Raw genomic sequence first — 26637 nt, forward strand, 5'->3', positions numbered from 1 at the left:
CTGTCCAACAAAATATAATACAGTTTTGAAATCAAATGCCTTCCATCGTCAACCTATATACTCTTTTCAAGTCTGGAAGTTCCTTATGTATCCTCTCCTACTTTAAAGTGGAAGGCAAGAAGCTTTTAAGTTGTACATATTAGAAGATTATGCTTTGCTCACTACAGCTTGCAGCTGTATAAAGTCCTTTATTAGGACTTTATACCTACTCAGTTTGCTTTCCCCAATACTGTTCACATTTATCAAATACATTATCTGACAGCCATTTAGACCTCAGCTCCCTTACTTCCAGAGCCACCGGAGATGCAGGCAGGGAATATTTACTGCATATTATGTCACATATATTAATTAAATTCTCAGTCACCATATTATCATAGACATAAAAGGATTCCGATCTGCTTTTTTACCCAACAGCCAGAATCCTTTTGGCACATTTACCAAAACTGCTCAACTGTGTTTGAGATTCCGTCTAAATTCTGATTCACCCAGTAGGCCAACCAACTCAATCTGGAGACCAGATATTAGAGCTGAAGATTGGATATACCTAAACCACTATTACTCCATTTCTATCATACATATTTAAAATCAGTTCTAGATTTCTTGGATTGCCATATGAAATCTGGCAACAACTTCTGCCATTTTTAAGCACCATTGCATTAATTTCCATGGGTAGGTTACGAAATAAAAATGGTCATTTAATTAGGATTATGTTTTGATAGCGCTGATATCCCCATATAGTGATAGTTCCAAGGATGTCTACTAGAGGTGGGCATGGAACAAGAAAACCCCACGGACTGTAGGTCTGTGGTGTTTTACGAACCATGAACTTTTCATGGACCAGCCCGGTTCACGAACTGAGCGGTTCATCAGGCCGGGCTAAGCCAGAGAATTTTAAACACATACACCCTGCTCCAGCTGACTGACAGCCACCAGTCAGCTGGAGCAAGGGGAGATTTAAATGTTAAAGCATTCCCAGAGCTGCTTGGCAGATGCCAGGAGCACTCTAACCCCCCTTGCTCTAGTCAGCATGCCAGCAGCTTGCACAGCAGAGAAACGCCCCTTTCCAGGCACCAGCTAGCCCGCAGAGGGGGATCCCCCTCTCTGCGGGCCAGCTGGTGTTTAAAGGGCCCTTTCCCTGCTGCTTGTGGGCTTCAGATGGCCCTTTAGACTTCAGCTGGCCCGCAGCAGGCCAGCTGGCACCCGGAAAGGGCTGTTTCCCTGCCACTTGCACAGCATGGCCCTTTCCTGGTGCTAGCTGGCCTGCAGGACAGCTGAAGACTAAAGGGCCAGCTGAAGCCCAGAAAGGGCCCTTTCTCTGCTGCTTGAGTGGCAGTGAAAGGGGCCTTTAAACTCCAGCTGGCCTGCAGTGCTGGGAACCCCCCCCCCTCTCCGCTCCAACTGACTGGTGGCCCACCAGTCAGCTGGATCAAGGGGGGATTTAAATGTTAAAGCACTCCTGGTGCCATTTGCCAGCGGCACAGGGAGGCTTTAATGGACCGTGGACCTAGGGACTCGTAAAAAGTCTGTGGTCCATGGAAAACAGGCCTGCTGGTTAGCAAACACTGAACCAGCTCGGCCTGTGCAAAATTTTGGTCCGTTTTCCAGTCCATGCCCACCTTTATGTCTACATACCTAATTTTTCCTACATTTCTCATGCAAAAATAAAATTATGCGCTTGGATCTTGTGAACAAGATTCATGCACACTAGGTAGTGTCTGCTTCCTCTTGTGTTAGCAGTTCTGTTTCTTCAAGGGCCAATTGAATACCCTGCTTTTTTCCACAATGGGGACTCAAAGTAGCTTACATCATTCTCCTTTTCTCCATTTTACGCTCACAATATCCCTATGAAGTAGGTTAGGTTGCCCCAAGATCACCCAGTGAATTTCCATGGCAGAGTGGGGATTTAACCTGCATCTCCCAGATCCTAGTCTAAAAATCTAACCACTACACTACATGGGCTTTCGTGAGGTGGCTGCTGTTGAAAAAAAGCAAGCGGCCAGTCCTGGGTGAGTTATCCAAGTTATATAATATCAAGTCTTCTGGTGGTTGCTACCAGGCCTGGTCCCAATTAGTCCTCAAAGATCAAAACAACCCTAGAAACAGCCCCCTCCCTCCCCCTGTGTTTTACTTGCAGAAACTAAGGTTTGAAGACTGGAAATACTGTAGTGGCTGCCTAGCAACCTCCACAATGGCTGCTCCAGAGGGCATTTGTTTCTTAAAGGCACAGGTGTTCCTTCTATTATTTTTTGAGAGGAAGTTAACCCCTCAGTGTTTGTTTTTTATGATTTCACATTTTTCTGCATCTGGGGCTTTTCTCAAGTTTGGAGAAATACCTGTTTTGTTTGTTCATGGCTCCTGTCTCTGGATTTAAATATCCACAGATCTGGCTATGTTACGTGTATATGTATATCAATATATATATTGATGATGCTGGCTTTTTGACAGCAAGTATCTAAAAATGGGCTTACAAAGCTATGAAGCCTTGTTCAACTCCTACAGTGCTTTAGGTAACCACACCTCAAAAATAAATGCAAGCCTCATCTCAGTCACCCCAGATAAGTACACTGTACATGAGATATTTTATGGATCCTACTGAAAGTTACTGGATAGTTGTTGTATAACTATAAAGCATGTTTAATCAAGAGTCATAAAACAGCTCTTGGATATATCATCATAAGCTTGTAATTTACCTAGCTTTTTTATTGTAAACCTTTATCTTCATGAATCTGTTTCCTGATATTGTGTGACTTTAAAAAAAAAATCAGAACAAACGACTTGCATCTATTGTGTGCATCAGGAGAGTCCTTAAATACTTTACTGCAGTCTTGGAGTTATACTTTTAAGCTGATAATGCAGCCTCAAAATAGCAGTAAGTAATGCTCCCCACCCCTGGATTCAGGTGTTCCATTTTTTCTTCCTGGGAACAGCTTTTCACTCTTATTTTTGTATTCTTGGATCTTCAAAAGATTTACTAGACTTCAATCAACTTGCCCATAGTGGACAATAGAAAATCATGTACTTCCTTTTTCTTTTACTAACATAGTTGATCTTACTGATGTGCCTTGCTGAGAAAAAGGAGAGAACTGTGGCTGGCAGAGATTTTATGATGCCTGAGTTAATTTGCAGGAAAACACTTTGGTGGGAAGGGCCTGTTCAGGTTTATTCATTCATTTATTTGCTCTTTTATTTTAATTATCTTTTTAGAAGAAGTTGCACTGTAAAACATTGCTGTTTAATTGCAGGAGGTCTCTGTTGCTAGCAGCTAATGCCGGCATTTGTTTAAACGAAGCTGTAGAGACACCGCTGAAGAATGTTTTAAAGCAGCAGCCACAAGGCCAGGTTGATCTTGTTTTCCTGCATTGCATATAAAAAGGCAAAAGGCCTTTAGCCCGGTTGAAAGGTCTTTTTTGTAGGAAACAAGATTGAGGGGGGGAAATCTTTATACAAGAATGCAAAATAACTTCCTGAGACTATGGACGCAGCATGCCCGTAAAATGTCAAGAGCATGTTGTATGCTAAAGTTGTAACATTGCACCTCTGCAACATTCAAGCTGATTGTATCAAGCAAGTCCAGGGCTGCAGCACGCAGGTCTTGGTATCGACTAACTGTTTTCTTTTCCCCTGAATCAGTGCTTATATTCACATAGCAGCGTTTAGTTGATGTTTTTACAGTTAATGGAAAATATAAACAAGCTCCCCACCCACCCCAATATAGTAAAAACATATTGAATATACACCTCGGGTTGGACCAGAGTCTTGCCATGAGTGGAAGGTAAGAAAATAGCCACTAGCGTTGTTCTGTACACATTTGAACAAACCAATGCACAGTGCTATAGTAAATTGTTCTGTACGGTTCTCATGCTCCTGCTTCTGTGAAAGAGGTTGTGTAAGCTTATATGCAAGCAGGAGAACCTTAGCAGACTTAGTTTCATGTTTCCTGTATACCTGTAGCACTCCAGCTCTCATCTCACAGGTGGAAAATAGCTTCTGCGTGTAAAAAAACACCTTTGGACCAGACTACCAAGTGTGACAGTAGCAACAAAACAAAAAACCCAAACAAATTATTGGCTCAAATACAAAAAAAATGTCCTTGCTCCTCACTCACGGAGCTACATGTGCAGGCCAGGGAGGAAACAACGGGGCAGGGAACTGGAGCTTGTTTCTAAATTTTTGGCTCTGAGCCAAACTAGACATAATGGCATTCTTGTGGCTGCCACCAGGACACTGTTGCCATCCCCAACACAGAGCATTGCTAGTGTTGCCAACCTCCAGGTGGGTCCTGGAGATCTAGAATTACAACTGATCTCAAGATTACAGAGATCAGTTTTTTTGGAGGAAATGGCTGCTTTGGAGGGTGGATTCGATGGCATTATTTCTCAAATCCCACCTTCCCCAGGCTCAACCTCCAAAATCTCTAGCTATTTTCAACTCAAGAGTTGGCAACTCTGCTCCCACCCACCCCTTGCACCTTTCCAAGTGCCAAGAAAGCTGTGAGGAGAGCGCACCCCTCAGGGCTGTTTCGGTACTTGAAAAGACACATGGCGGGGGAAGCTGTGCACCACGCACCCAAACAGGATTGGGCCATCACAGCATTTTAAAATTTCTTTAAAATGTCAACAATGTCCTCATGGCAGCCACAAGGACACTGTCACATCTAGATCAGCCCTGGTTTTTCACTTGAATGGTTTAGATTTAGAAGCTAACCCATTTCTCTAGCAGCAAAGGGGTATCTCTACACAAACTGAATAGAACTAGGGGTAGACTCTTATGGGAAGACTCTTACAGGTTTTTTGTGTAGCTATCAAATACTTACTGTGTTTCTAACATGCTGCTTGGTCATTTATGTTGGAGAAAGCCCTTAATCGCCTATTGGATTTGTAAAAATGCAGATATTCTCCACAAAGCTTCTGCTCAACAAGTACTTTTAAATAATGTGTTTTCTCCCAGCCATACCAAATCTGTATTTAAATTTTATTACTTTCTCACCATCACAAGTAATAAAATTCATGTGATTTGGAGTGAATGTATTATTTTGCTGACCTCAGGGTCACCTCCCTGTAGCTAGGGGACGAATATTGTTTTCTTTTGTGAAAGAAGTAAACTGAAGTGGCTGATGAAGCGTTCACACCTTTGATGTTCATGAGATATTAGCAATTAGCACTTGGCAACTTCAACAGTGTAATACCCACGGGAAGATTGTTGCCTTTCAACTACCCCAAATAATATCTGTAGGACTGTAGCAAAAATAAAACAATGCACTGTCTTGAATTTTACCTCTCACATGATAAATATAGGTTGAATCTTGCAACTCCACTCAGCTAGAACACTACAGTCCTCCAACACAAGTGGCTCTTCAGCCACAGAAGAGCTTCTTGCATCAGAGGAAGTAATCAGTGCTAGGTAGGTTGATTTGTATGATCCATCCATCCAACTTCATATTCATTATGGAGATCCGGTTGTAAGATTGTGGTGCCCAGGGCTTTTTTTCAGCTGGAATGCGGTGGAATGGAGCTCCGGAACCTCTTGAAAATGGTCACATGGCTGGTGGCCCCGCCCCCTGATCTCCAGACAGAGGGGAGTTTAGATTGCCCTCCGCGTCGCCAAGCAGCGCAGAGGGCAATCTAAATTCCCCTCTGTCTGGAGATCAGGGGGCGGGGCCACTAGCCATGTGACCATTTTCTCCGAGGGCAACCCACTGAGTTCCTCCACCTCTTTTCCCAGAAAAAAAGCCCTGGTGGTGCCCATAATACATGTGACACCATCACTATAGTTTTCTCAGTGTGCATAGATGCTGCTGTCAGCTCTGTTTTCCCTTTGCACCAGACTTCCCATTATAAACTTTTCATGAGACCTGCCCGATTGGCAACATCCATGTCAAAAAGACATAGACTTTACTCATATGTTGAACTCTTTGAGGTCTGCCCATGCACTTAATGCTTTTGCAAAGATATAGTTCATTGTTACCTTTAGATCTCTCTCTTGAAATGCGGATGGTGGGGAATTAGATCATTATGGTCTTTGTGCACACAGGGGCGGCGCAAGGGTTTGCAGCGTTCATGGCTGGCTGGCTGGCTGGCTGGGTGCCCTTCTTGCACACGCGCGCAAGCGCGCACACCTGCCTGCGTGATGATGTCACACGTGACGTCATCACGGGAGCGCGTGTGCCGCCGCTGGCCTGATCACTGCGGCGGGCAGCCTCCGAGCTCTCCCACTCGGTTGCCTGCACCACCGCAGATGGCTGCCTGCGGCGGCTGCGCCCAGCCAGGGGCTTGTGCTGGCGGCGGCGTGGGGCGGGAGAGATAGGAGGCGGCTGCTTTGTGGCGCGGACTCCCGCCCCCGCGCCTCCTCCAGCACTCCCTCTGGCACCCCGCGCCTGAGGGCATCGCCTACCTGGCCTCAATGGGCGCGCCGGCCCTGTGTGCACACAAAGGATGCTGAAACCTTGTTTTAATAACTCAAGAAAGGCAACCAGAGGGAATCAGTCAAGCATTTCCTTCGAAATGTTGTTTCTGTTGACCAAAGTGCTAAGCAGATAATTACAATAGAAATGGAAACGAAAACGCAAGCAATAGTGTCAGTTACCAGAAGAATAACAAGGTGTAGAGGGTGGGAAGGAGATATATTCAGACATGATCTTAGAGAGGAAATTAATGATTGTATGTATGTATAATTATTTATTTATTCACGTTATTTATAGTCTACCTTTCTCATTGAGACTCAAGGCACTTACACAATGTAAGTCAGTGCAGTCAATAGACATCTTAAAAGCAAAGTCATAGGACATGGATTTCAGAAATCTGAAAACAAAGCATAACTATTAGGTATGACAAGCACAAGGGAACCTGCAAGAATTTGCAGGGGAATCACATTTTCCCCTATATTCCCCTGCCCACCTGATTTCCTCTTTCCCTCCTCCAGGTATCCCTCATATCCTTTCCCCTTTATCTACTTCCTTATCTTCTTCCCACCCACCATCCCTGTTTTCTTAGTCTTCAGCTTTATTTATTATTAATTTATACCCTGCCTTTCTCCCCAGTGGGGACCCAAAGCAGTTTATATCATTCTGCTCTTCCCTATTTTATTCTCACAACAGCCCTGTGAGGTAGGTTACACTGAGCGTGTGTGTGTGTGTGACTGGCCCAAGGTCACCCATTCATAGCAGAGTGGGGATCTGAACCTGCATCTCCCAGATTCTAGTCTGATACTCTTACCGTTACACCACTCAGTGTTTGTGTTGTGGCTGCTGCTGAATAGTTTTGCCCACTGCAAACCCCTTTCTTAGATCATTTTTGCTGTTGTGAATCATGGTGCAATAAAGACCATCTCATGTTAATTTGTGATTAAAGAGCTATAGTCAGAGATCTTTGGATTATGGCCATCTTCATCAAATATCAGCTTGCTGCTGAATCCTGGATGATCTCTCTTGTCGGCAGATACCAATCCAGTAATAGTCGATCTGTTGCCAAATTTTTGCCAATAGTGATTTCTTTAAGGCGCTATCAAGATGGGTTTTAATTTGTTAATGTTTTTCTGTGAAAACTCTGTATGAGTATTGTAATATATATTCTGTCATGTATTTTATTCTATTTTGTTGTATTGAATGTTATGCTTAAGACCTTTTGTCAAAAGAGTTTATGAAACTTGAAATTGGATTGATCAACTTTTGGTCCATCTCAGCAAGGTTCTTCTCCCCCCCCCCCACCCCGCCCTTCTACTCCTGAAGAGGCATCTAAGTGCTGTAGAGAGAAGGAAACACAAGTGCAGATTTTAAGGGTGAAAACAATGCATGTGTAAAAGTTGCACTACAAAACTAGGAGTAATCGAAATCTCCATGTATCTGTTTTATACATCTTCTGGTTTCATGCATGTCTATAGAAGCCGTGGCTTAGCTTCTCTTCCAAGTGCCACCCCCTCCCCATTAACTTCTGAAGATTGTTTCTGTCTGGAAAATTAAATCTGTCTTTCTCTCTGATCTTCACTCATATGGATATAATATCTATAACAAATAAACATGGGAAATGTATGTGAGGTAAAAATCAATAAATTAGTCTTATATAGAAATCACCTCCATAAAACTAATTTACCACATTTTATTTCAAGGAAGCAGTTTCAATATCCATAGATTGGTTGTCTTAAAATAAGAAGTAGTCTCATAAAACTTTTTTATGAATCTGCAAGTCCCACACAAAGTGTGAATCTGCTTTTTTTAAAAAAATGAGCAATCATATTTGAGATTGCAGGAAATGTTCGGTTTCATTGTTAGACTAGTTTGTAGGCACACTTGCTTGTAAGCAAGTTCTGTTCATCTGAAATGAAACAAACAAAAGAAGGTATAGGTGTTGTCTTGCTGGTCTAAGACGGTATTAATAGATCGATTGATTGGAGGGAGATGCTGGTCAGAATAGAGTTGAGAAAAGGAATGGCAAGAAGTCTGAGTCTTCCAGTGGGGGAAAGAGCTTTTGCCAAGTGATCCAAAGAAGAAAGGCATGTGGGCAAAACAACTGGTTTGTAGAGGTACAGGCTAGTTTGTCACTAGTACCTACTTGAAACCAGTGGCTCGAATCCAAAGAACCTTGGCACTAGTTCTGCAAACCAAAGGGGCCTATGAGATTCCCTGTGCTTCACAGCAAGCTACTTTTGAAACTGTGGAGTGTTTCAAAATAAGTTTGTCATATAACATTGGTGAGATGGAGGCATTTATTTAAGGAAAAATATTTTAAAATCACGGCACTAATTAAAATCCCTTCAGGACTGTGCAATCTTGCGCAACGTTACTACAGTTGTACCTATTTGAAATAAATTGGTATAGACTAGTGTAACTCTGTTTAGAATGGCACTGTAAGAAGTCTTTTGGATCATGGATTTGAGGAGGGGGAGGATGTATATATCAACGTATGCCCTCCATTAGTATGTAAGATACGTCGGGTTTGATCCAGCCAGCTTTTTCGCCTAGCCGAATTTCCCTTCATCCTACTGCCATCGTTGCACATGACTTTTGTCCCATGATTCTTAGCTTATCCGTTTTTGATGGTCAGAGGGCCACTCCTTCCTTTTTACCTTCAGAAAAGCTGGTTGGATCCAACCCTTCTTGTTAAAAAAAAATGTGTGAGTGATTTTTGTGAACAGAGATTCTTTGAAGCATACTTGGGTTTTGGTCCTAAATGAGCATTGTATGAAATGAAAGCCACGGATGTTCCAACAACATTTTTTTTTTAAATTCCTATTAAGGGTGTTTCTAGCCAACACCTGTTGCCTGCTTGGAAGGCACTTCATAATTTCAGAGGGCAAGTCTTTTTTAAAAAGTTTGATTCAGAATGGCATTAGACTTGGCAAACATAAGAGTTGAGTTTCATTTGGCCTCATTTCCTCTTATTGTTTTTAAAAGGGGCAGAAATGAAAAATGTCTGTTTTGGCCCACATGAACTTCTCCTTCAGTACACCATCAGTGGGCACACCACCAGGTGTTAGACCAAGATTTATTTGTACACTTAATACAGTAATTTATTGCTTTCCTGGGGAGGAAAAAAATTGAAATCTTTTAATTAAAATGTTTCATCTAAATAAGTCAGGCAACTGGATCAACATTGAGTAGGATGTGTGGACAGTAGAACTCTACCATGAGACTTAGGCCCACTTCTAGTATAATTACCATATAATTGTCATAAATATCGGGAAGTGCCAAGCTACTGTTGGTAGAAATGTGGCAAATATTAGAGGGACCCTGATTCATCCAGATGGCCATTTAAAGAATGGCACAATCTCAACAATACAGAGGTTGGTTAAATACAAAGCTGAGTGAAAGCATACCATGAGCAAAGCTGTGGCTAAAATATTTCAAGTTTCCATGCCTGTGTAAGCAAGACAGAAAGTTATGTAAGCGTAGATGTCTTTTTGTGTACACAAGCCCCAAAGATATATGAATCACTGAACAGATTAATCCTTTCAAATGTTAATAGCCGTTAATATTGCTAAAGCTTTGCTTATATGTTGGTGCATTTGTATTACAACCTGAGAATGTGTAATGGGATTTCCAATGCAAAGTACACCAAACTGAAATAAGACGAGCCTGGGAACTTAAATACTTGTTTAATTTAAAATTAAACTCGTGTACTGTGCCTAAGTATTGTTTCTTTAAATTGTCTCTCGCAACACAACTCTGAACAGTGCAATCCTAAGCAAAATTACAGTTTTCTAAATCCATTGAAGTCAATGGGCTTCCCACCTGTTTGGGTTTCAATGGGCTTAAAACAAATTTCCAACGTGATGTCCCTGGTTGCCATGACACCCACCAGCACCTTTCCTGGTATGCACCAACTGTTTTTAGAAAGTGAGTGGGGCCTAGAGATGCCATTCCTCCACTGGGGGCAAGTAGATCCCTTGCTCCCACCCTCTGCCTGCACCTCTACTCACCTGGCTGGTAAGGGAGGAAAGGTGGGCAAACGCCACCTCAGGCGCACTGCCAGGGCAGCGCAACGACATCACCTCCAGGAGTGATGTCATCACACCACCCCTGAGATAGGGTTGGCAGCTCTGGATTGGGAAATTCCTATAGATTTTTTGGGAGGAGCCTGGAGAGGGCGGGGTTTAGGGAGAGGAGGGATCTCAGCAGCATATAATGCCATAGATTCCTCCATCCAAAGCTGCCATTTTCTCCAGGAGAACTGATCTCTATGGCCTGGAGATCAGTTGTAATTCCGGAAGATTTCCAGCCATCACCTGGAGGCTGGCAACCCTACCCTGAGAGCACTTCTGCTCTTTTCTGCAGTCCGATTTGGACTCCAAACAGGCCTAATTGGTCTGTTTGGGGCCCAATTTGACCCGCTGAGAAGTGCAGAAGGGCTCCCATGCCTGCACCATCCTGGCGGGAGGGTGGGGGACCTAGCGCTTAACTTTTAGATATACCTGGGTGTTCCTTAAGTATGCATGCTCCCACTCCTATGCAATGACATCACTTGCATAGGAGTGGGAGTGTGCGTACACAAGGAACATCCAGGGACATCTAAAAGGTAAGTGCTGGGTCTCCCACCCTCCCGCTAGGGAGGGTAGGGGGACCTGGCATCCCTAGTGGGGACTGGTGGGGTTTTTGCCCATCAGAGCTTCTGATTAGACAATGGCAATCTGATCGGCTGTGCAGATTTTTTTAAAAATTGCTTTGGCAGCAGCTGCTGCTACAGCACAAGAATCTTCACTGTGTGACTGAAGGTAAACTTAAGCAAGAAAGCCTGTTAAGCAATATTGAAGAGTTATTATTATTAGAAGTATGCATAACCTCACTCTGTGACATTTTGTGGCTGGCTCCACCTTCTACAGCAACTATTTCATGGTTGCACCCACCACCCTCTGTCAGAATTCTAAAGGTGCCCAGGGGTTCAAAAGAGTTGGGGACTCTGATTTAGAAGACTGTTACTCTGTGTAGTGTGTACACCGGACTTCCCTTTCCTGAAGTAACAGCTTATTCAGCAGAAAGGCAGAATCCAATTTACATGTGCAAAAAATGCATATATGGAATGGATCCCTCTATTCAAATAAAATACACCTCAAAGTGTGTACGGAAATCCTAAATGATGTGAATTTAAGACTGGGGTGAAACAATGATAAATTTATTTAAATGTTTAGGTGCAGTCTTATTCAGATTGTTGTGTTCATTATTTAACACATTTGTATCTTGCTTTTCTCCTAGGACTCAAAGCAACTCATGTATACAATATTAAGATGCAATAAAAATAAAACATTAGTCCAGAAATTACATCATCATAGAATCACCTACTTAAACAAAGCACAGCAAAAATCATCTACTCTAATCTCCGACATCTTAGTTATTCTCTACAAAAGACTCAGCAAAGTAACAAAATGTTACACACCCTGTGAAAAGCAAGAAGCAAAGGTGCCCTCTGCACTTTTTCAGGCAAATCAAACTGTGGGCCCTACTACCAAGAATGTCATAGGCCAAGCTGAGGGACAGCAGACTGTTTCGAGGTGGAGGTAATCTGTAATGCACAGTTGGTGCACAGGAATATATCAGGAGGTGTAATCTGATAGATATGAGGGTCTCTGGTCACGAAGAACTTTAAAGGTGAAACTGAGCCTAGAAACAAACAGGGAACCAGTGCAGATGTTGAAGAACAGGTGCTCTGTATTCTGAGTAATAACTCCAGACAAACATCTGAATGCCATATTTTGTACCAGTGGAAGCTTCCAAGTTATCTTCAAAGGCAGCTCTTGAGGGAATATCCCTTGAAGCAAAGACAGATTAATAATTTTCACCAAAGTAGTTCTTCTGCATATACAAAGTGAGGCATCGCATTGTCTCATGCAAACTATGGTTTGTAAATCAAGGACAGCTCTTGTGCTGTTTTCTCTTCTGTCTTCCCTTTCCTTGTCATAGTTTAGAGATACAACTGTGCTGGCACAAGTCATAGCTCCCTCTTAAACCCAAATCTGAAACCATGTTTTGAAGTGGATTGCAACCTACGGTTTTGTTGGAGTCTAGTTAATGTTAACCAGAATTGCCAACTCTGGCTTGGGAAATTCCTGGAGACTTGAGGGTGAAGCCTAGAGCATGGGGAGGGAGAGAGCTCCCCGAGGATAAGATACCATCAAGTCTGGTTTCTGAAGCTGCCAGTTCCAGGGGAACTGAGTGCTGTAATCTGGAGATCAGTTGTAATTCCAGAGTAGAGGTGGACACAGACTGAAAAATGGACAAAAATTTTACATGGACTGGGTCGGTTCGGTGTTCATGAGCCGGTAGGTCATTGGCTGCGCCTTGGGTAGCAATCAAGCCCACCGTGTGTCCACCACATTGGTTAGGTGCATTCTGGCTACTGGCTATGGACACCGATGCTCTCACTGAGAGGGGGTGTGCTTTTTCTTTTCTGCCTTTTCGCCCCTTGCTCCAGCAGAAAGACTTAGTCGTCCTAAGCCGGGAGCCGTCCCCTCCCCAGTCTCAGTGTCAGTGCCAGAGTCTGAGGACCAGTATCTTGGAGGGTCTGGGCTGTGGCCCAACACCCATTTACTTAGAAGCGAAATCCCTCCCTTGGTAAGGGGAATGAAATTCTGCTGCCTCTGCTTCAACACAGGATGGGGAATGCTGCTCTCACGGCCACCACGTCACTGAGGTGTGTTCCTTCTACTGCCAGCCCATTTGGGAGGTGGGTTCTTAGTCACCGTCGCTGCTGTTTCTTAGAGGAAATGGTATTTCCTCACCATCGTCACTGCTTACTGATGGGAGAGTGGAAACAGCCCCCCCCCCCAACAGGTCTCTCATCAACCTGTCATCAACCTGTCACCTGGGTTAGGTAGAAAACTTTCACAATCAATACATCGGAGAAGTGGGTTCTGGGGAATGAAAAGTTTGGAAAACAGACTCAGTGGCTCCACATTAGCTACATGTTAACCCGTCACCAAATGGTCCAGAGGAGCACAAGTCTCCTTCCCCCAGGTGTGGGGAGGTGTCCTTTCGAACAGGGGAGCACAAGTCTTCTGCCCCCAGGTGTGGGGAGATGTCCTTCTGAATACAGGAGCCCAAGTCTCCTTCCCCCGTGCGTGGGGAAGGGTCCTCTCAAATAAGGAGCACAAGCCTCCTTTCCCCAGGTGTGGGAAGGTGTTCTTTCAATCAGGGGAGCCCAAGACTCGTTTCCCCAGGTGCAGGGAATAGTCCTTCTGAATGGAGGAGCACAAATCTCCTTCCCCCAGGTATGGGAAAGGGTCCTCTCGAATAGGGGAACCCAAGTCTACTTCCCCCAGGCATGGAGGAGGGTCCTTCTGAATAGGGGAGCACAAGCCTCCCTCCCTCAGGCATGGGGAAGGGTCCTTTCAAATAGAGGAACCCAAGTCTCCTTCCCCCAGGAATGGGAAGGTGTCCTTCTGAGTAGAAATGCACAAGTCCTCCTCCCCCAGGTGGGAGGAAGGGTCCTCTCAAATACAAGAGCCCAAGTCTCCTTCCCCTAGATGTGCGGAAGGGTCCTTCCGAATAGAGGAGCACAAGTCCACTTTGCCAGGCGTGGGGAAGGGTCCTTTCAAATAGAGGAGCCCAAGTCTCCTTCTCCCAGGTGTAGGGAATAGTCTTTCCAAATAGAGGAGCACAAGACTCCTTCCCTAGGCGTGGGGAAAGATCTTTCTGAATAGAGGAACACAAGTGTCCTTCTCCCAAGTGTGGAGAAGGTGCCCTCCAAAGGCAGATGTTCTATTCCCTCACAGTCACTGCATTGGCAACATGTCTTTTGCCGGTGATCATCCAAATATGGGAGCCTAAGTCTCCTTCCCCAGGTGTGGTGAAGGCTCCCTCCAAATAGTGGAGCCCAAATCTCCTTTCCCCAAGTGTGAGGAAGAGTTGGTCCAAATAGGGGAGCCCAAGTCTCCTTCCCCCAGGTGTGGGGAAGGCCCTCTCCCAGGCCTATGAGGAGGGGCAGCCACTGATGAAACCCACCTCAACAATGCAGTGTGGCTGCCCCCAGTCACAAAGGGGGGTGTTGGGGGCCACCCCATCCCCCACTACAGGAGCCCATCACCCCTGGCAGAAGGAAGAGCAGCGGGCCCCTGACCACCTTCCAAGCTCACGAGGAGGGGGGTGGCCACCAACAAAACACACCTCACCCTGGTGGCTGCCCCAACAACTGGAACCCATAGCCCGTGAGAAAGTAGGGGGGGCAGGTAGCACTTGACCACCTCCCTGTCACATGAAAAAGGGGCCACCACCATCCGAAGTGTTACCAGAACTGCTTTTTATAATGGGGAAATTAGCTTAGCAGTCTGGAACTAAAATTAGCGCGGATCTAACCAATGTTTACGGAGGTCCCGATTCCAGACACTCTAGTGACAAAGAGGCAGACTACAAATAGTTTCAATAAACACGTGTATTTACTAATAGTGTGGCGTAAGCCTGAACTTGCACATACATACAAGAAAGCATACAAGAACTAAGAAATGCAGAGTAAGAAATATAGAGACGGTTGCTTGAGCAGGAACCCACGATGATAAGGGAAATACTCACAATCCTGAAGCGGAGCAGAGACACGACAGCGAGGTGGTCCAATGCCAGTAATGGATCCATGGACAGACAGCAAGGGGGTCTGGATAGGAATGGCACGCGCACCATGCGGTCTGAGAGACCAGCTTAAATACCCCAAAACGTACCCTGGGGCTGGTGCTGTACTTAGTGGTTCTCACAGATTAAAACAAAGGCTTTAATGGGACACTGAATGGCTTAGATGGGCCACTTTAGTAATCTGATTGTGTTACAGTGACACCTCAGGAAGAGGCGACAAAGGAGGGAGGGGGAAATCCGAGTGGGCTGAATGGATGTTCCAGCGGACAGGGCTTGCCCTGATGTCATCAGCTCTGGAATGCGGAGGTTTCTTTGAGATGCATTCTCTTAAGTGCTTGGGATGGTCGGCACTTAGCTTCTTCTCCGGGGCGGCTCCTAAGATATGCAGAGCGGGGCGAGGTTCTCTCGCTGCGGACGTGGTGTGTCCGCTTCGCCGAAATGGCTTCCCAAAGCAGGCTTCTTCTCTCGGTCTTCCAGCTGCCTAAGAACATGGTTGCCAGCTGGGCATGGCGGAGGCTGGTTAGCAGGTTGCCCGGTAGCAAGGGCAAGCTCGGGGACCGGCCCGCGGGAGGCTCCAGGCAGGAACTGACCAGGGAGCGCCTAGCCAGGCTCGCTGGAGGTTTCCCCGGCAGGCGCCCGGCTGCTAGCAGCGGCTTGGGCCCAGGTGAGGCAAGCTTCCATGGAGGCAGGGGGAACAGCACGTAGAACACAGTCCATAGCAGGGAACAGGCGCGGTCCGTGGCAGATGGCAATGCAGGCACGGGGCACACTTGTAATAAAGTCCAAACACACACACTGGGAGGTCCAGATATAGGTCTAGGCAAGGCTGCCCAGGAAGAAAGTCCTTTGTGGAGTCATCCCAACAGGGTGTCAGGAGACTAACACAGTCTATTGCAGCAGCAAGGTAATTAACAAGCAGGCAGGAAACTGACACGTGTATCAGGGCACACACGTGCAGGGCAATCTTTGGTGCAGCAGTAAAACAGCAACGCAGGAAACTTGCACAGTCCATGGCAGGCCTTAAAGCAGGAGAGGGGGCCTACTTGGCAACAGAAGAACCCATGTGCTCCAAGTGGCCACCTCCAAGTGGCCATCTCTCATTCACCAGAGGAGGTGTGGTGGGCCACCACCCCCCGCCCCAGGAGCCCGTTGCCCCTTCGCAGCTGACCGTCAAGGTCACAACCAAGGACCAGTAGGCATCTTGCAGGGTTGGGATGGGAATAGTGAACTGAACTGCACTGTTGTTTATCTGGTTGCAATGCACAGCTTGTCCCCCCTCTTGAAAGTCTTCTAAGGGTTTTATGCTCCTAGAGACAGCTGCCCCCCCCCACCAGTGCAGTCTCTGTACCTCCTCGCAGAGATCCAGCTTCCTCCATTGGTGGAGCTCCTGATTATGGAATGCAATCCTGACATGCAATGGAGACCTGCCAATGCCTAGCTGTCCATATCTGCTGCCTCCCAATTTTGGTCTGTCCCCCACAAAATTCTCACTTTCATCCTCCTTTCTACATATGTCCCCTCAAGATGTCTGCCCCCCACCAAGGGTCCTCCTGTCTTTTAGTCTCCCCATGCCCAGGTCTGCCTCCTCATGATAACTGTTCTCCCTCCCAGAGTCAGCACTTCCAGCCTCCCCTTGGGCAGCCCGATGGGGAGATTTCTATTCCCTCAAGGAGACTCTCCTTCCTCCCAAGATCGCCTCTGTCCTGTCCTGGTCAGGGATATTCCTGTCTCCCCAAAGAAATCCACTCCCTTCCCCCAAATTTAACCTCCTCTCATAGATTGTCTCTATCCTCGTGTCCTTTAAAAGAATATTCCTCCTGCTGTCTCCCCCAAAACATCTCCTTGGCTATCCTGTCAAAGAGTACTTCTCTCCCTTCCCATTCCAGCCCCAGAGCAGGTTTTCTGCTCCCAGGAACCATCATTCCACTCTGGGGGCCATGATTCCATTCTCAGAAGAAGATTCTCCAACTCCATCCCACGTTTTCATTACAACTTTTTGGTGCTGCAAGTCAGTTGGTGTTTGCAGCTCCTATTCTATGTACTGGAAGTTTCCTGGGGTAGCCGCTTTGGGGGTCTGTAACTCAGAAATCCATAATGCAGTCTTGTCCAAACTTGGAGGGTGGCTATAGGAGTTCCTGCTGAAAATACGCTGTGAGTTTGGCATCTCTGAGTGCGAAGGAGGTGGTGCTAGGGCCACCGGAAGTGACTAACAGGTCCACAAACAGGGATGGGTCCATGAAACATGACAGACTACAGCCCAATGGTCCGTGGCTTTTCCCCAGTCCATGCCCATGTCTATTCCAGAGAACACCAGGCCCCACCTGGAGGCTGGCAACTCCAATGTTAACCATAATCAACATCTGTTGCACACAAGGATCTAAATCATAGCTGGAAAGAAAACGAAGAGGGAATTGCTCCACAGAGGGAGGGAGGGAGGGAGGGAGGGAGATGGTGGTGTGAATACAGAGTATAGATCCCTAAAGCTAGATCAGGATATGAAATTTTTGGATTGGATCCAAAAAACCCACCCATGGAACTCATCCTTACTTTCCCACTGTAGCCCCCTCTGCATCCCTCCAACAGTCATTTCTAAGAATCGGAGACCTTCAGCAATGGCATAAGAAGCAGCGTGGGGTCTGCAGCAGGAATAGATGGCAGAAATAGTTCCCTTCTTTTGTGAGCATGGAAGGGGGAATTTGGCTCTGACTTCCTGCTTTGTAGGAAATCACTTATTTCAGCATGGGCCACAGCTGCTTACCCCTGCCAAGTGCCTAGTGACCTTGTGACATATTTTTAGTCTATTTGTTTGTTGGTCCTGACTTGAAATTGTTCAAAGTCTTCAAGCCAGGTCAAAAATATATGAATAAGACCAAAGGCAGAAACCGCCAGCAGACGCTACTGGCTAAGACTGTGACAAGTTTGTTGAGTTTCTCTCTCTCTTGTTGCTTCTTTTTACTTGTAGTAACTGTGGCTACTTGAAGTCTGCTTTCTCTTGGTTTCCTTTTTTAATGTGTGCACGTCACACAGCATCTTATTAATATTTATTGCAACTTTAAAAAATAAAATTAAAAAGTTGGCCACGTGATGCTCAGAAGACTGCTGCAGTTTATCTAGAACATAATGCCGTATTAGGGCAGCACACAATGCCATTTATCCTCACACCTGGGGGAATGAATTTCACAGCTGTAATTGCTACAATATAATTCTTATTAATGTTGTGCTATAATTCGTATTAATTCCAGAGGGCTAGTAAATGTATTAAGACTTGTCAACATATTATTTTACACTGTTTATGATTTCAAGAATTATGCCCTTCAAGAGTTTTATTGTGTAAAGGAAAAGCCTTAAAAACCTGCTTCAGTTTTGAAGCAGGGGAATTAATTAAAGAAGTGTTTAGTTATCCCCCACATACAAACATACGCACTTTTTCACTTCTTTGTCTGACAGTGAACTATCTCCTTCCATCAGCATTTAGAGGGATGCTATAGAAAATTGTTTACATAATATATTAGCAGCAATTATGTACCCAGTGTAGCATTGCTGGTCTTATCAAGTATCGGCTATAATGAGAAACATTTTTATAATAATTAAAACTTCCTTTTGACTGGCAAATGAAACAGCATCAAAGCAGATGAGACAGTGAACAGGGAGGGTAGTAAAAAACATGAAATGTGCCATTATAGTAACCTAATTCTTGCTTTACTGCCCTGCTTTGTTTTGCTAGGTAGCGAATACGATGAGGAGGAAGTAGATTATGAAGATTCAGACAGTGATGAATCCTGGACCACAGAAAGTGCCATCAGCTCTGAAGCTATCCTAAGTTCCATGTGTATGAATGGAGGGGATGAAAAACCTTTTGCTTGCCCTGTACCTGGGTGTAAAAAGCGATATAAGGTAAGTGTTTTATTTGGAGACACTTCTTTGAAAGCCAGTATCTAATTTTGCCTAAATTTCATTGTAATCTACATGTGGAAGGAAATACTGTCAATAAATAATTAATTTGTGAAAATCATTGCCGCAAGACATCATGATGGCCTCAAGGCTGGCTGGCTTTAAAAATGGATGAGACACATCCCTGGAGGATAGTCCATCAATGACTACTAGCCACGAAGTGACTAAAGAGAACCTCCATATTTAGAGCAGGGGAATTCTGAATGCTAGTGCCAGAAAGCAACAGCAGTGGGGAAGGCTTAGCCTCCATGCCCTGCTTTAGGTCTTCTGGGGGCATCTGGTTGACCATTGTGTGAAGCTCGACTCTGGACAAGAGTTCTAGCATGGCTGCTCTTATGCATGTGTACCTTAAAGTCTGAGATTTTGAATCACAAAACATTTATATTTCGTATATGAAATACAGTAGATGAAAATTCAGAACACACTGAGAAATGGAAGATTGCTTTCTCAGCCTCTGGAGTTGTCCTTAAGAAGAAAAGACAGTCTTAAATTATGTCAACCTCATTCTGCTGTTGCCATTATTTACTCATTTATACCCCATTTTTCTCCCAATGGGGACTCAAGGCAGCTTTCATTGTTCTCCTCTCCTTCATTTTAAGTGGCAGAACAGCTCCACTGCCCAGTGAGGCATTGCTCCATTTTGCCCTCCGAGGTGCCTAGGCACTAGTGGCTGCCCCAAGTCTCCACTTAGTGGCAAGACACACCCCAGCTAACCCAACCCACAGAAGGGCTTTTCTCTCTTCCTTTTGGTACACTGCCACCACCACTTGGCCATTATTGAGCGGTACCTCTCTAGTTTCAGTCTCTGCAGAGCGCAATGGAGTAGACTCGTGCAGCATCTCATCTGGCTTTTATAGAAAAGCTGAAAACTGAAGTAGAGACAAATAGCTGGTTCAAGCGGCCAATGAAATAGGAGAGCAGTATTGAGGATATGCAAGGGGGCTACAGAAGAGCCCCCTTGCAGGAACAAGAAACAAACTATGCTGACCTGATCTGTTGATGAGAGAAGATGGAGGAAGAAGAGACATCAGTTGGCCAGGAAGCCCCTCTCCTCCAGTCTTCTGATGCAAATCCACTGCTGGATAGAGGGAGAGAGTTGGCATGGGAGAACTGCACAGCTGGAGGAGAGCCAAGAAAATGTAAATTCTACAAAAGGGAAAGAGGCAGAGACAATAGCTGACCTTTAGATGACTAAGGCTGCAATCCTAAAGACATTTTCCTGGGAGTAAGTGCCTACCTCCAAGTAAGCCTCTTTAGGATTGCACCCTCTGAAGCCTTTTCTGACCTGAACTGAATAGATTCAAAATTAATGCTCTATCAGCAGTTCCAGAGAAGGGGAACAGAAGATATTTTTCCTTTAAGAATGCTGTTTTTCTATTTATGCCTGGCCTAGTTTTAATTTGAGGACTGCTGAATGTTTTATTGCTAGGATTTTAGTGTTGCTATAACTTTTAGAATTGTTTTTATGTTATATTTTGGTTTTTACTTTGTATTTATTTAAACATTTGTTTAAATGTGTATCTTACCTGAGTACTTCTGCAGAAGAGCAGGATATAGAGTAAATTAAAACAGAACTTGTCTTGTTGTAATAGGTTATTGCTATTTTCACAATGGTATAATTTCATGTGAGACCCTAAAATGGAAACATTTGCTGTCAGATATAAGCAAGGCATGGCCTCTGCACTTTTTAGGGTAAAACACAAGTTCAAGGCATAACTTCCTTTATTTAAATTAATTTATTGTCATACTATCCATGAGAAATTCATTTGATGTGACACTTTCAGTAGCTACTGAGCAAAAAATGTGATGCTGTTATGTCAGCAAGTAGATATATAGGACTTGTACAGAAAAGATAAAATAAAAATAAAACCTCAGTATTTTGCTGAAGAAACAAGCATATTGAGATTGGTTGGAAACCTCTTCAGCCGAAGAAGCCACCTCTATATAGCACAAAGTATTATTTAGTGGGGGGAAATAGGAAAGCCCTGGCATTTGCTGTTTCCTGCGTGGGTTTTAGCCAATAAATGGAGATAGCTGGCAGTCAAACAACTGAGATATTTCTGTTTCCTTCTGCTACCTTTCCTCCCTCATCAGAAAAAAATGAGTACTGACTGAGGGATCTCTTGCCCGTCACTAATGTGAGAACACACAGTGAACAAATTATTGGCCCACAAACAGATTGGTCAGAGAAAGCCACCAATCCAAGGACAGTTTTCTACAAAATATTTTTTCCTGTTTGGCCAGCTCACGGAGAGAAACTTATTTCTGTCTCACCTCCAATGCAGTCATTTTTGCTCTGTGTCAGACTGTGGCTAAATAATGTCCTTCCTACAGGTTCTCCTCTACAAGCAAACAAGAGTCCATTGTTTGAATAAGGAAACTTTACTGCAGAAATGATCCATTATAGTCCACTGTCCTGAATAGGGGGATTGGCTAGCCGGAAACAAATTTTATGTCCCCGACAGCCTCCGACGGGAGGTCTTGCAGCGGTGTCATGATGCCCCCACCGCCGGACATTATGGGTACTTGAAAACATTACATTTAATACAACGGCAGTTCTGGTGGCCGGGCATGCGCAAGGACATTTCTCAATATATATTGTTTCCTCTACAAGGAAATTTGTTTTATACTTGTGTCTAAGTGAGAATGGATGGAAAAGGGAGCTGGCCTGAATACAGGATACAGCTCTGAGGTAAAGTAGGAACTTTGAAATCCAACAGATGCTAGGACAAGTGCTCTTAGAACTTTTCCGCATCTATGCCCATAATGAGTTTTCTGTTCATTAGCTGTCCATGACAGGATTACAGTTAAGTACAGTATTCCTAAAAATTGTCATTGCTTCGCCTGGTCCTATAAGAGGGGCTGGCTACAGATAACCTGTAGCAATTGGTCAGCAGCTGTAAGAATTTTATTTAACTGGTAGAAAGTTTCATTGTATGGAGACTTTTCCACTATTGGGGCTTTGGACAAGTAATTGAAAAACTGCTGCCTGGTTGATTTTGTACCTGGCCTTCCCTAAAGGTCAGTAAGGCTTATATTATATGTTATCTTTTATTTCATAATCTGCTGGTCTGCCCTCACCCCATTCACCCTATTTAGTCCTAGGAGAACAGCCAAAACACAAAGGATTACTTAAGAAAACACCAACATTTATGAATTTGTAAAACCAGCTTTAATATAATATGTATGCATGTGCTGTCAAGTCACAAATGACTTTCTGTAACCTCAGCAAGGGGTTTTCAAGGCAGGTGAGAAGAAGAGGTGGTTTGCCAGTGCCTCCCTCTGCAGTCTTCCCGTTGGTCTCCCAGTCAAGTACTGACCCCACTTAGCTTCCGAGAACTGATGAGATGAAGCTATACCATATCATTTCACTTGTCAGAGACTGCCAGCTTAGATCTCAAGTAACTTCACTGCTCGAGTCCAAGGATGCATGAGTAAAAGTTTATTGATAATCTAAGAGCTCAGTACAGTAGACATTCCATGTCAGGAATAATTCCCCTCCCTTTCTGCTAGGTATAATAAACCCTTCAGGCACAACCCACTCCCCCCTGGCCCCCTGGGGATGGCGAAGGCCATCTTTTCCCAATCCTCAGGGCAGACGGGCACCTACCAGTAGCCCTTTGTCAGATTGAGGGCCGATAGGTATTGAGCCGACCCAAGCTGGCCCACCAATACATCGGCTCGCGGCATAGGATAGGCGTTGAACTTGGCCACGCGGTTTAGCTCCCTATAGTCGACGCAGAAGCAAGTCGACCCATCCGGCTTCAGTACCAGGACTATGGGGCTCCACCACTCACTTCTGGAGGTTTTGGTTATTCCCATCTGCAGCATTTTGTCCGTCTCTCGCTCTATGGCTTCCCACTGCTTCTGGGGAGTGGGTCGCCAGGTTGCTCGCGCTGCCTGTTCTGGTTTCGTTGGGATGGTGTGGTGTACCAAGTTCATGGTCCCTGGTCGCCGCAAGAAGACCCCCAGGTACCTGTTCCCATAGGGCGCAGAGCTGAGCCTGCTGAGTTGGGTCCAGCTGAGGTCCCATTTGTGGTTCCTCGGCCTCCAGTGCCTCTGTTGTCCATTGTAGTTCACTGGCCGGCAGCTCCACGGGGTCTTCGGCTAGCCGACACTCCTTGTTGGAGCACTCGTGCCACCTCTTTAATAGGTTCACGTGTAGCGTCTTCCTCTGACATCGGCAGGGGCCGCATTGGATCTTGTAGGTGGTGGGTCCCAGGACTTTTGCCACCACATAAAGGCCCCACCAGGGGTCCCCCTCCTCCCTTGGGAAGACCGTACAGTGAACGAGAACCTTTTCTCCCAGCTGGAAGGTTCTCAAGTGTGTACCCCGGTCATAGGCAGCCTTCTGTTGTGACTGAGTGCAGGTCAGTCGCTGGGCAGCCTCTTCCTGGGACTGCTTCGCCCGTTCCTGTAGCCAATGGATGTATTCTCTGATGGGTGGTGCTGACTCACTGGTCTGCGGGCTCCATCTCTCTTCCAACTGTGAGAGCAGCCCCCGGGGTTTGCGCCCGGACGCTAGCTCAAAGGAGCTGAAACCTGACGAGGCCTGGGGGGGGGGTTCCCATAAGGAAAACATTAGGGGGTCAATATACAGGTCCCACTAGTGGGGCTTATTGTGTGTCAGTTTCTTCAGGGCTTCCTTGACAGTTTGGTTTAGGCGCTCGGCTAACCCATTTGTTTGAGGGTAGTATGCTGAGGTGAAGACCTGTTGGATCCCCAGGTTCTGGCAGAGCTGGCTCATGACAGCTGCCAGGAAGGGCCCTCTCCAATCGGTCACAATCTCATCTGGTAGCCCCACCATCACAAACAACCAGAACAAGGCTCGTATCATCCCCAGGGTCTGCATCATTTTCAGAGAGATGACCTCTGTGAATCGTGTGGCATAGTCCACCAGGGCAAAGCGGAAGCCCCAGGGCGTGCATGACAGTGGTCCTACAAAGTCCATTGCAATCCGCTGGAAGGGCGTCTCCATCACCGGCATCAGGATAAGAGGGGCCCTCAGTGGTTGCCGGGCAGTCACTTGCTGGCACGTGGGACACAAGCAGCAGTGGGCTTTTATGTCCGTGTTCATGGAGGGCCAGAAGAACCGCTTGAGGATCTTCGTTAGAGTCTTACGATGGCCCAGGCGACCGGCCCAGGCATGCTCATGAGCAAGGTGAAGGACCTCCACCCGATAGGGGGCCGGCACCAGCAACTGCCTGATTTCACCTTGGCTGTTTGGGGAGCAGGCCATGCAGAACCCCCCCCCCCCCGTGCTTCTCAATGCGTGGGACTCGCTGGGCCCTTCGGACATCGCACACTTGCCCCTCTTCCACCGCCACAGCCTCCCGCGTCATAAGGAATCATCCATTTCCTGGGCCATACGGAAGGCGTGGTCTGCCACAGGCGTTGCTGGGGTGTCCGTCTGGGGTCCTTCCACCGGCTCTGCACTGGGCCCCTTGCCTGGGTCATCTTCCTCCTCCTCCTCCTCCTCCTCCTCCTGTAGAGCCGCTGCCATTTGCGGGGTCGCCATCTCCCTCAAAGCTTCTCGGAGCAGCTGTGTGAACTCCAGTGCATCCCATCCCAGAAGCATAGGGTGGGGCAGGTAAGCTACCTTGGTGACCTTCATGTGGTGCGATGTCCCAAGGTACTCCACTGTGATCCAGACTAGAGGCCACTGCCGGGCGTGCCTCAACACACACATCACCAGGGTCCACCTTCAAGTCCAGAGGGAGGAGGTGAGCGTGGATCATTGAGAGGGAGCTTCCCGAGTCCAATAGTGCCTGCAGTTTCTGCCGGTGAACCTTCATGGAGGCACACAGGCCCCGCATCCCTCGAAGGCTTCGTCAACTGGCTGGGAGATCTCCCATGCCAACGCACATTCCGCCAGCGAGCCGCCCCTTGGGGGGGCGGGCCTCCCCCCACCACTCCACCTCGTGTGCCAACTCCGTCTGTGCTTCTCGATGCAAGGCCATCAGCTTCATCCATAGTTCCTCCAGGCGCTCCTCCAGCCACCGCCCAAGCCTTGCCTGGTCAAGTCCACTGGGACACGCTCTTTCCATCCGTATCTGCGGCAGATCAAAGTTCCCTCAGGTGTGCCTCCTTTCCCTCGTCCCTTCTCCCTCAATCTTTCCTGAAGGACAGGGCTGGCAGGACCCTTCCAGGTGATGTGGCACAGCCTCCTCTGTCTTTGCTCATGAGGAGCTGGGCTGGTCTCCTGGAGTTCAGCCAACCCTCTTTGGTGGCTGAGGTTTCTGGTTTCTCCTGGGGCATGGGCAGGAGCTTCCAGTACCTCTACCCCCTCGTTGGCATCTTGGACTGGTGTGTGTACCTCTTGCCCTTGGGGGTGGTGTTGGGCGGCGTGCTCCTGGCTGGTCTTTCCCTCTGGCTCCCTTTTCCTTTCCCTTGCTGTTGTCTGGAGCTGCACCCCCTCCCTGGGGCTTCCTGTGCCTGCCGCTGGCATTCCATCGGCTTTCAGGTAAGGGGGCTGTGGCAAGTCCAGGGTGCTTGGGGTGCTCAACCCTGGACACACCCCTAACCCCAGTGTATATGGCAGGGGCCACAACCCTGACATCACTTTAGCTTTAATATGTCAGACTGTAAGTAGCCCTTTGTTTAGATATATAGCCCTGTGCCTGATGCCGTTTTCCTTAAGTAGCTTTATAATTATAGTCTCAACTGCACTGCCATTGTAGAAGGTAGGCTTTGCTGCTTGACCATTTTTTCTGTTTTACTCAAGCGTATCGCTCCTCCTTCCACAGAATGTTAATGGTATAAAATACCATGCCAAGAATGGTCACAGGACACAGATCCGTGTGCGGAAGCCATTCAAATGCCGTTGTGGAAAGAGTTACAAGACAGCTCAGGGTCTGCGGCACCATACAATCAATTTCCACCCTCCAGTGTCTGCTGAGATTATCCGGAAGATGCAGCAATAACTGGCTGGTCACAAATGTGCCAAGCAATCCTCACCAGCAGTTGCTGATTTTGAAGACAGCCACCTTCTCTTGGGGAAGTACTCAGCAATCCCTTAAAGAATTTAATTGCATGCTTTACCATTTTTTTCCTGTAATTTTGGAATGATGTTATCTTTGTAGAGTTAATTATTTTGTACATTTGCACATGTAATCATCATGCCCATATACATTACTTTGCTATAAGGTGCTAAAAGCTACACATTCTTCAAGGCATCTCTTCTCCCCCTCCCCACCTACTCCCCAAAGAATTAGGGGATAGTGTATATTTTATCTGTTTTTCAGTGTTAAATGAGAGGGGAGACAAAGACAGCTTGGCACTGAGATAATTTCAAGATTGTAATGTGGTTGAAGAAGTTCAACACATCCGTTCCCATGTGCTTGCAAAACCAAAACAATTCCCCCATTATCCACCTGGTTAATATGCCTTATGTAATAGAAATCTGTGGAATAGCAAGGTTTTAGGTATTGAAATTATAAATAAGAGAATGTTTAACATATGTTAAAAATATTTTCATACTCAGATAACATACATAAAAAGTGTGCTTGCTGTATTTTATATTATCCTGCAATTTTTTTTCTCCTCTGAAATGTCTTGCCATTTGAACTAGCTGAATAATCACTCTAGTGGTAGAATTCCTACTTCTGTGTGTACAAGTTGTTATATAATGTTAAAGACCCATC

The 26637-nt window shown here is 46.0% G+C and overlaps 1 protein-coding gene across 1 annotated transcript in view; it reads left to right on the forward strand.

Annotated features, from left to right (window-relative positions):
* JAZF1 (JAZF zinc finger 1) overlaps window positions 1–26429 on the forward strand; it is a 197824-nt gene extending 171395 nt beyond the window's left edge. Inside the window, exons 4-5 of the mRNA XM_054990736.1 lie at window positions 18768–18937; window positions 25741–26429. Coding sequence (XP_054846711.1) covers window positions 18768–18937; window positions 25741–25917 — 347 coding nt within the window. The 3' untranslated portion in view covers window positions 25918–26429. The remainder of the gene's footprint in view (window positions 1–18767; window positions 18938–25740) is intronic.
* Window positions 26430–26637: the final 208 nt, after the last annotated feature.

This window comes from Eublepharis macularius, chromosome 11 (assembly GCF_028583425.1).
Source record: "Eublepharis macularius isolate TG4126 chromosome 11, MPM_Emac_v1.0, whole genome shotgun sequence".
NCBI classification, from domain to species: Eukaryota; Metazoa; Chordata; class Lepidosauria; order Squamata; family Eublepharidae; genus Eublepharis; species Eublepharis macularius.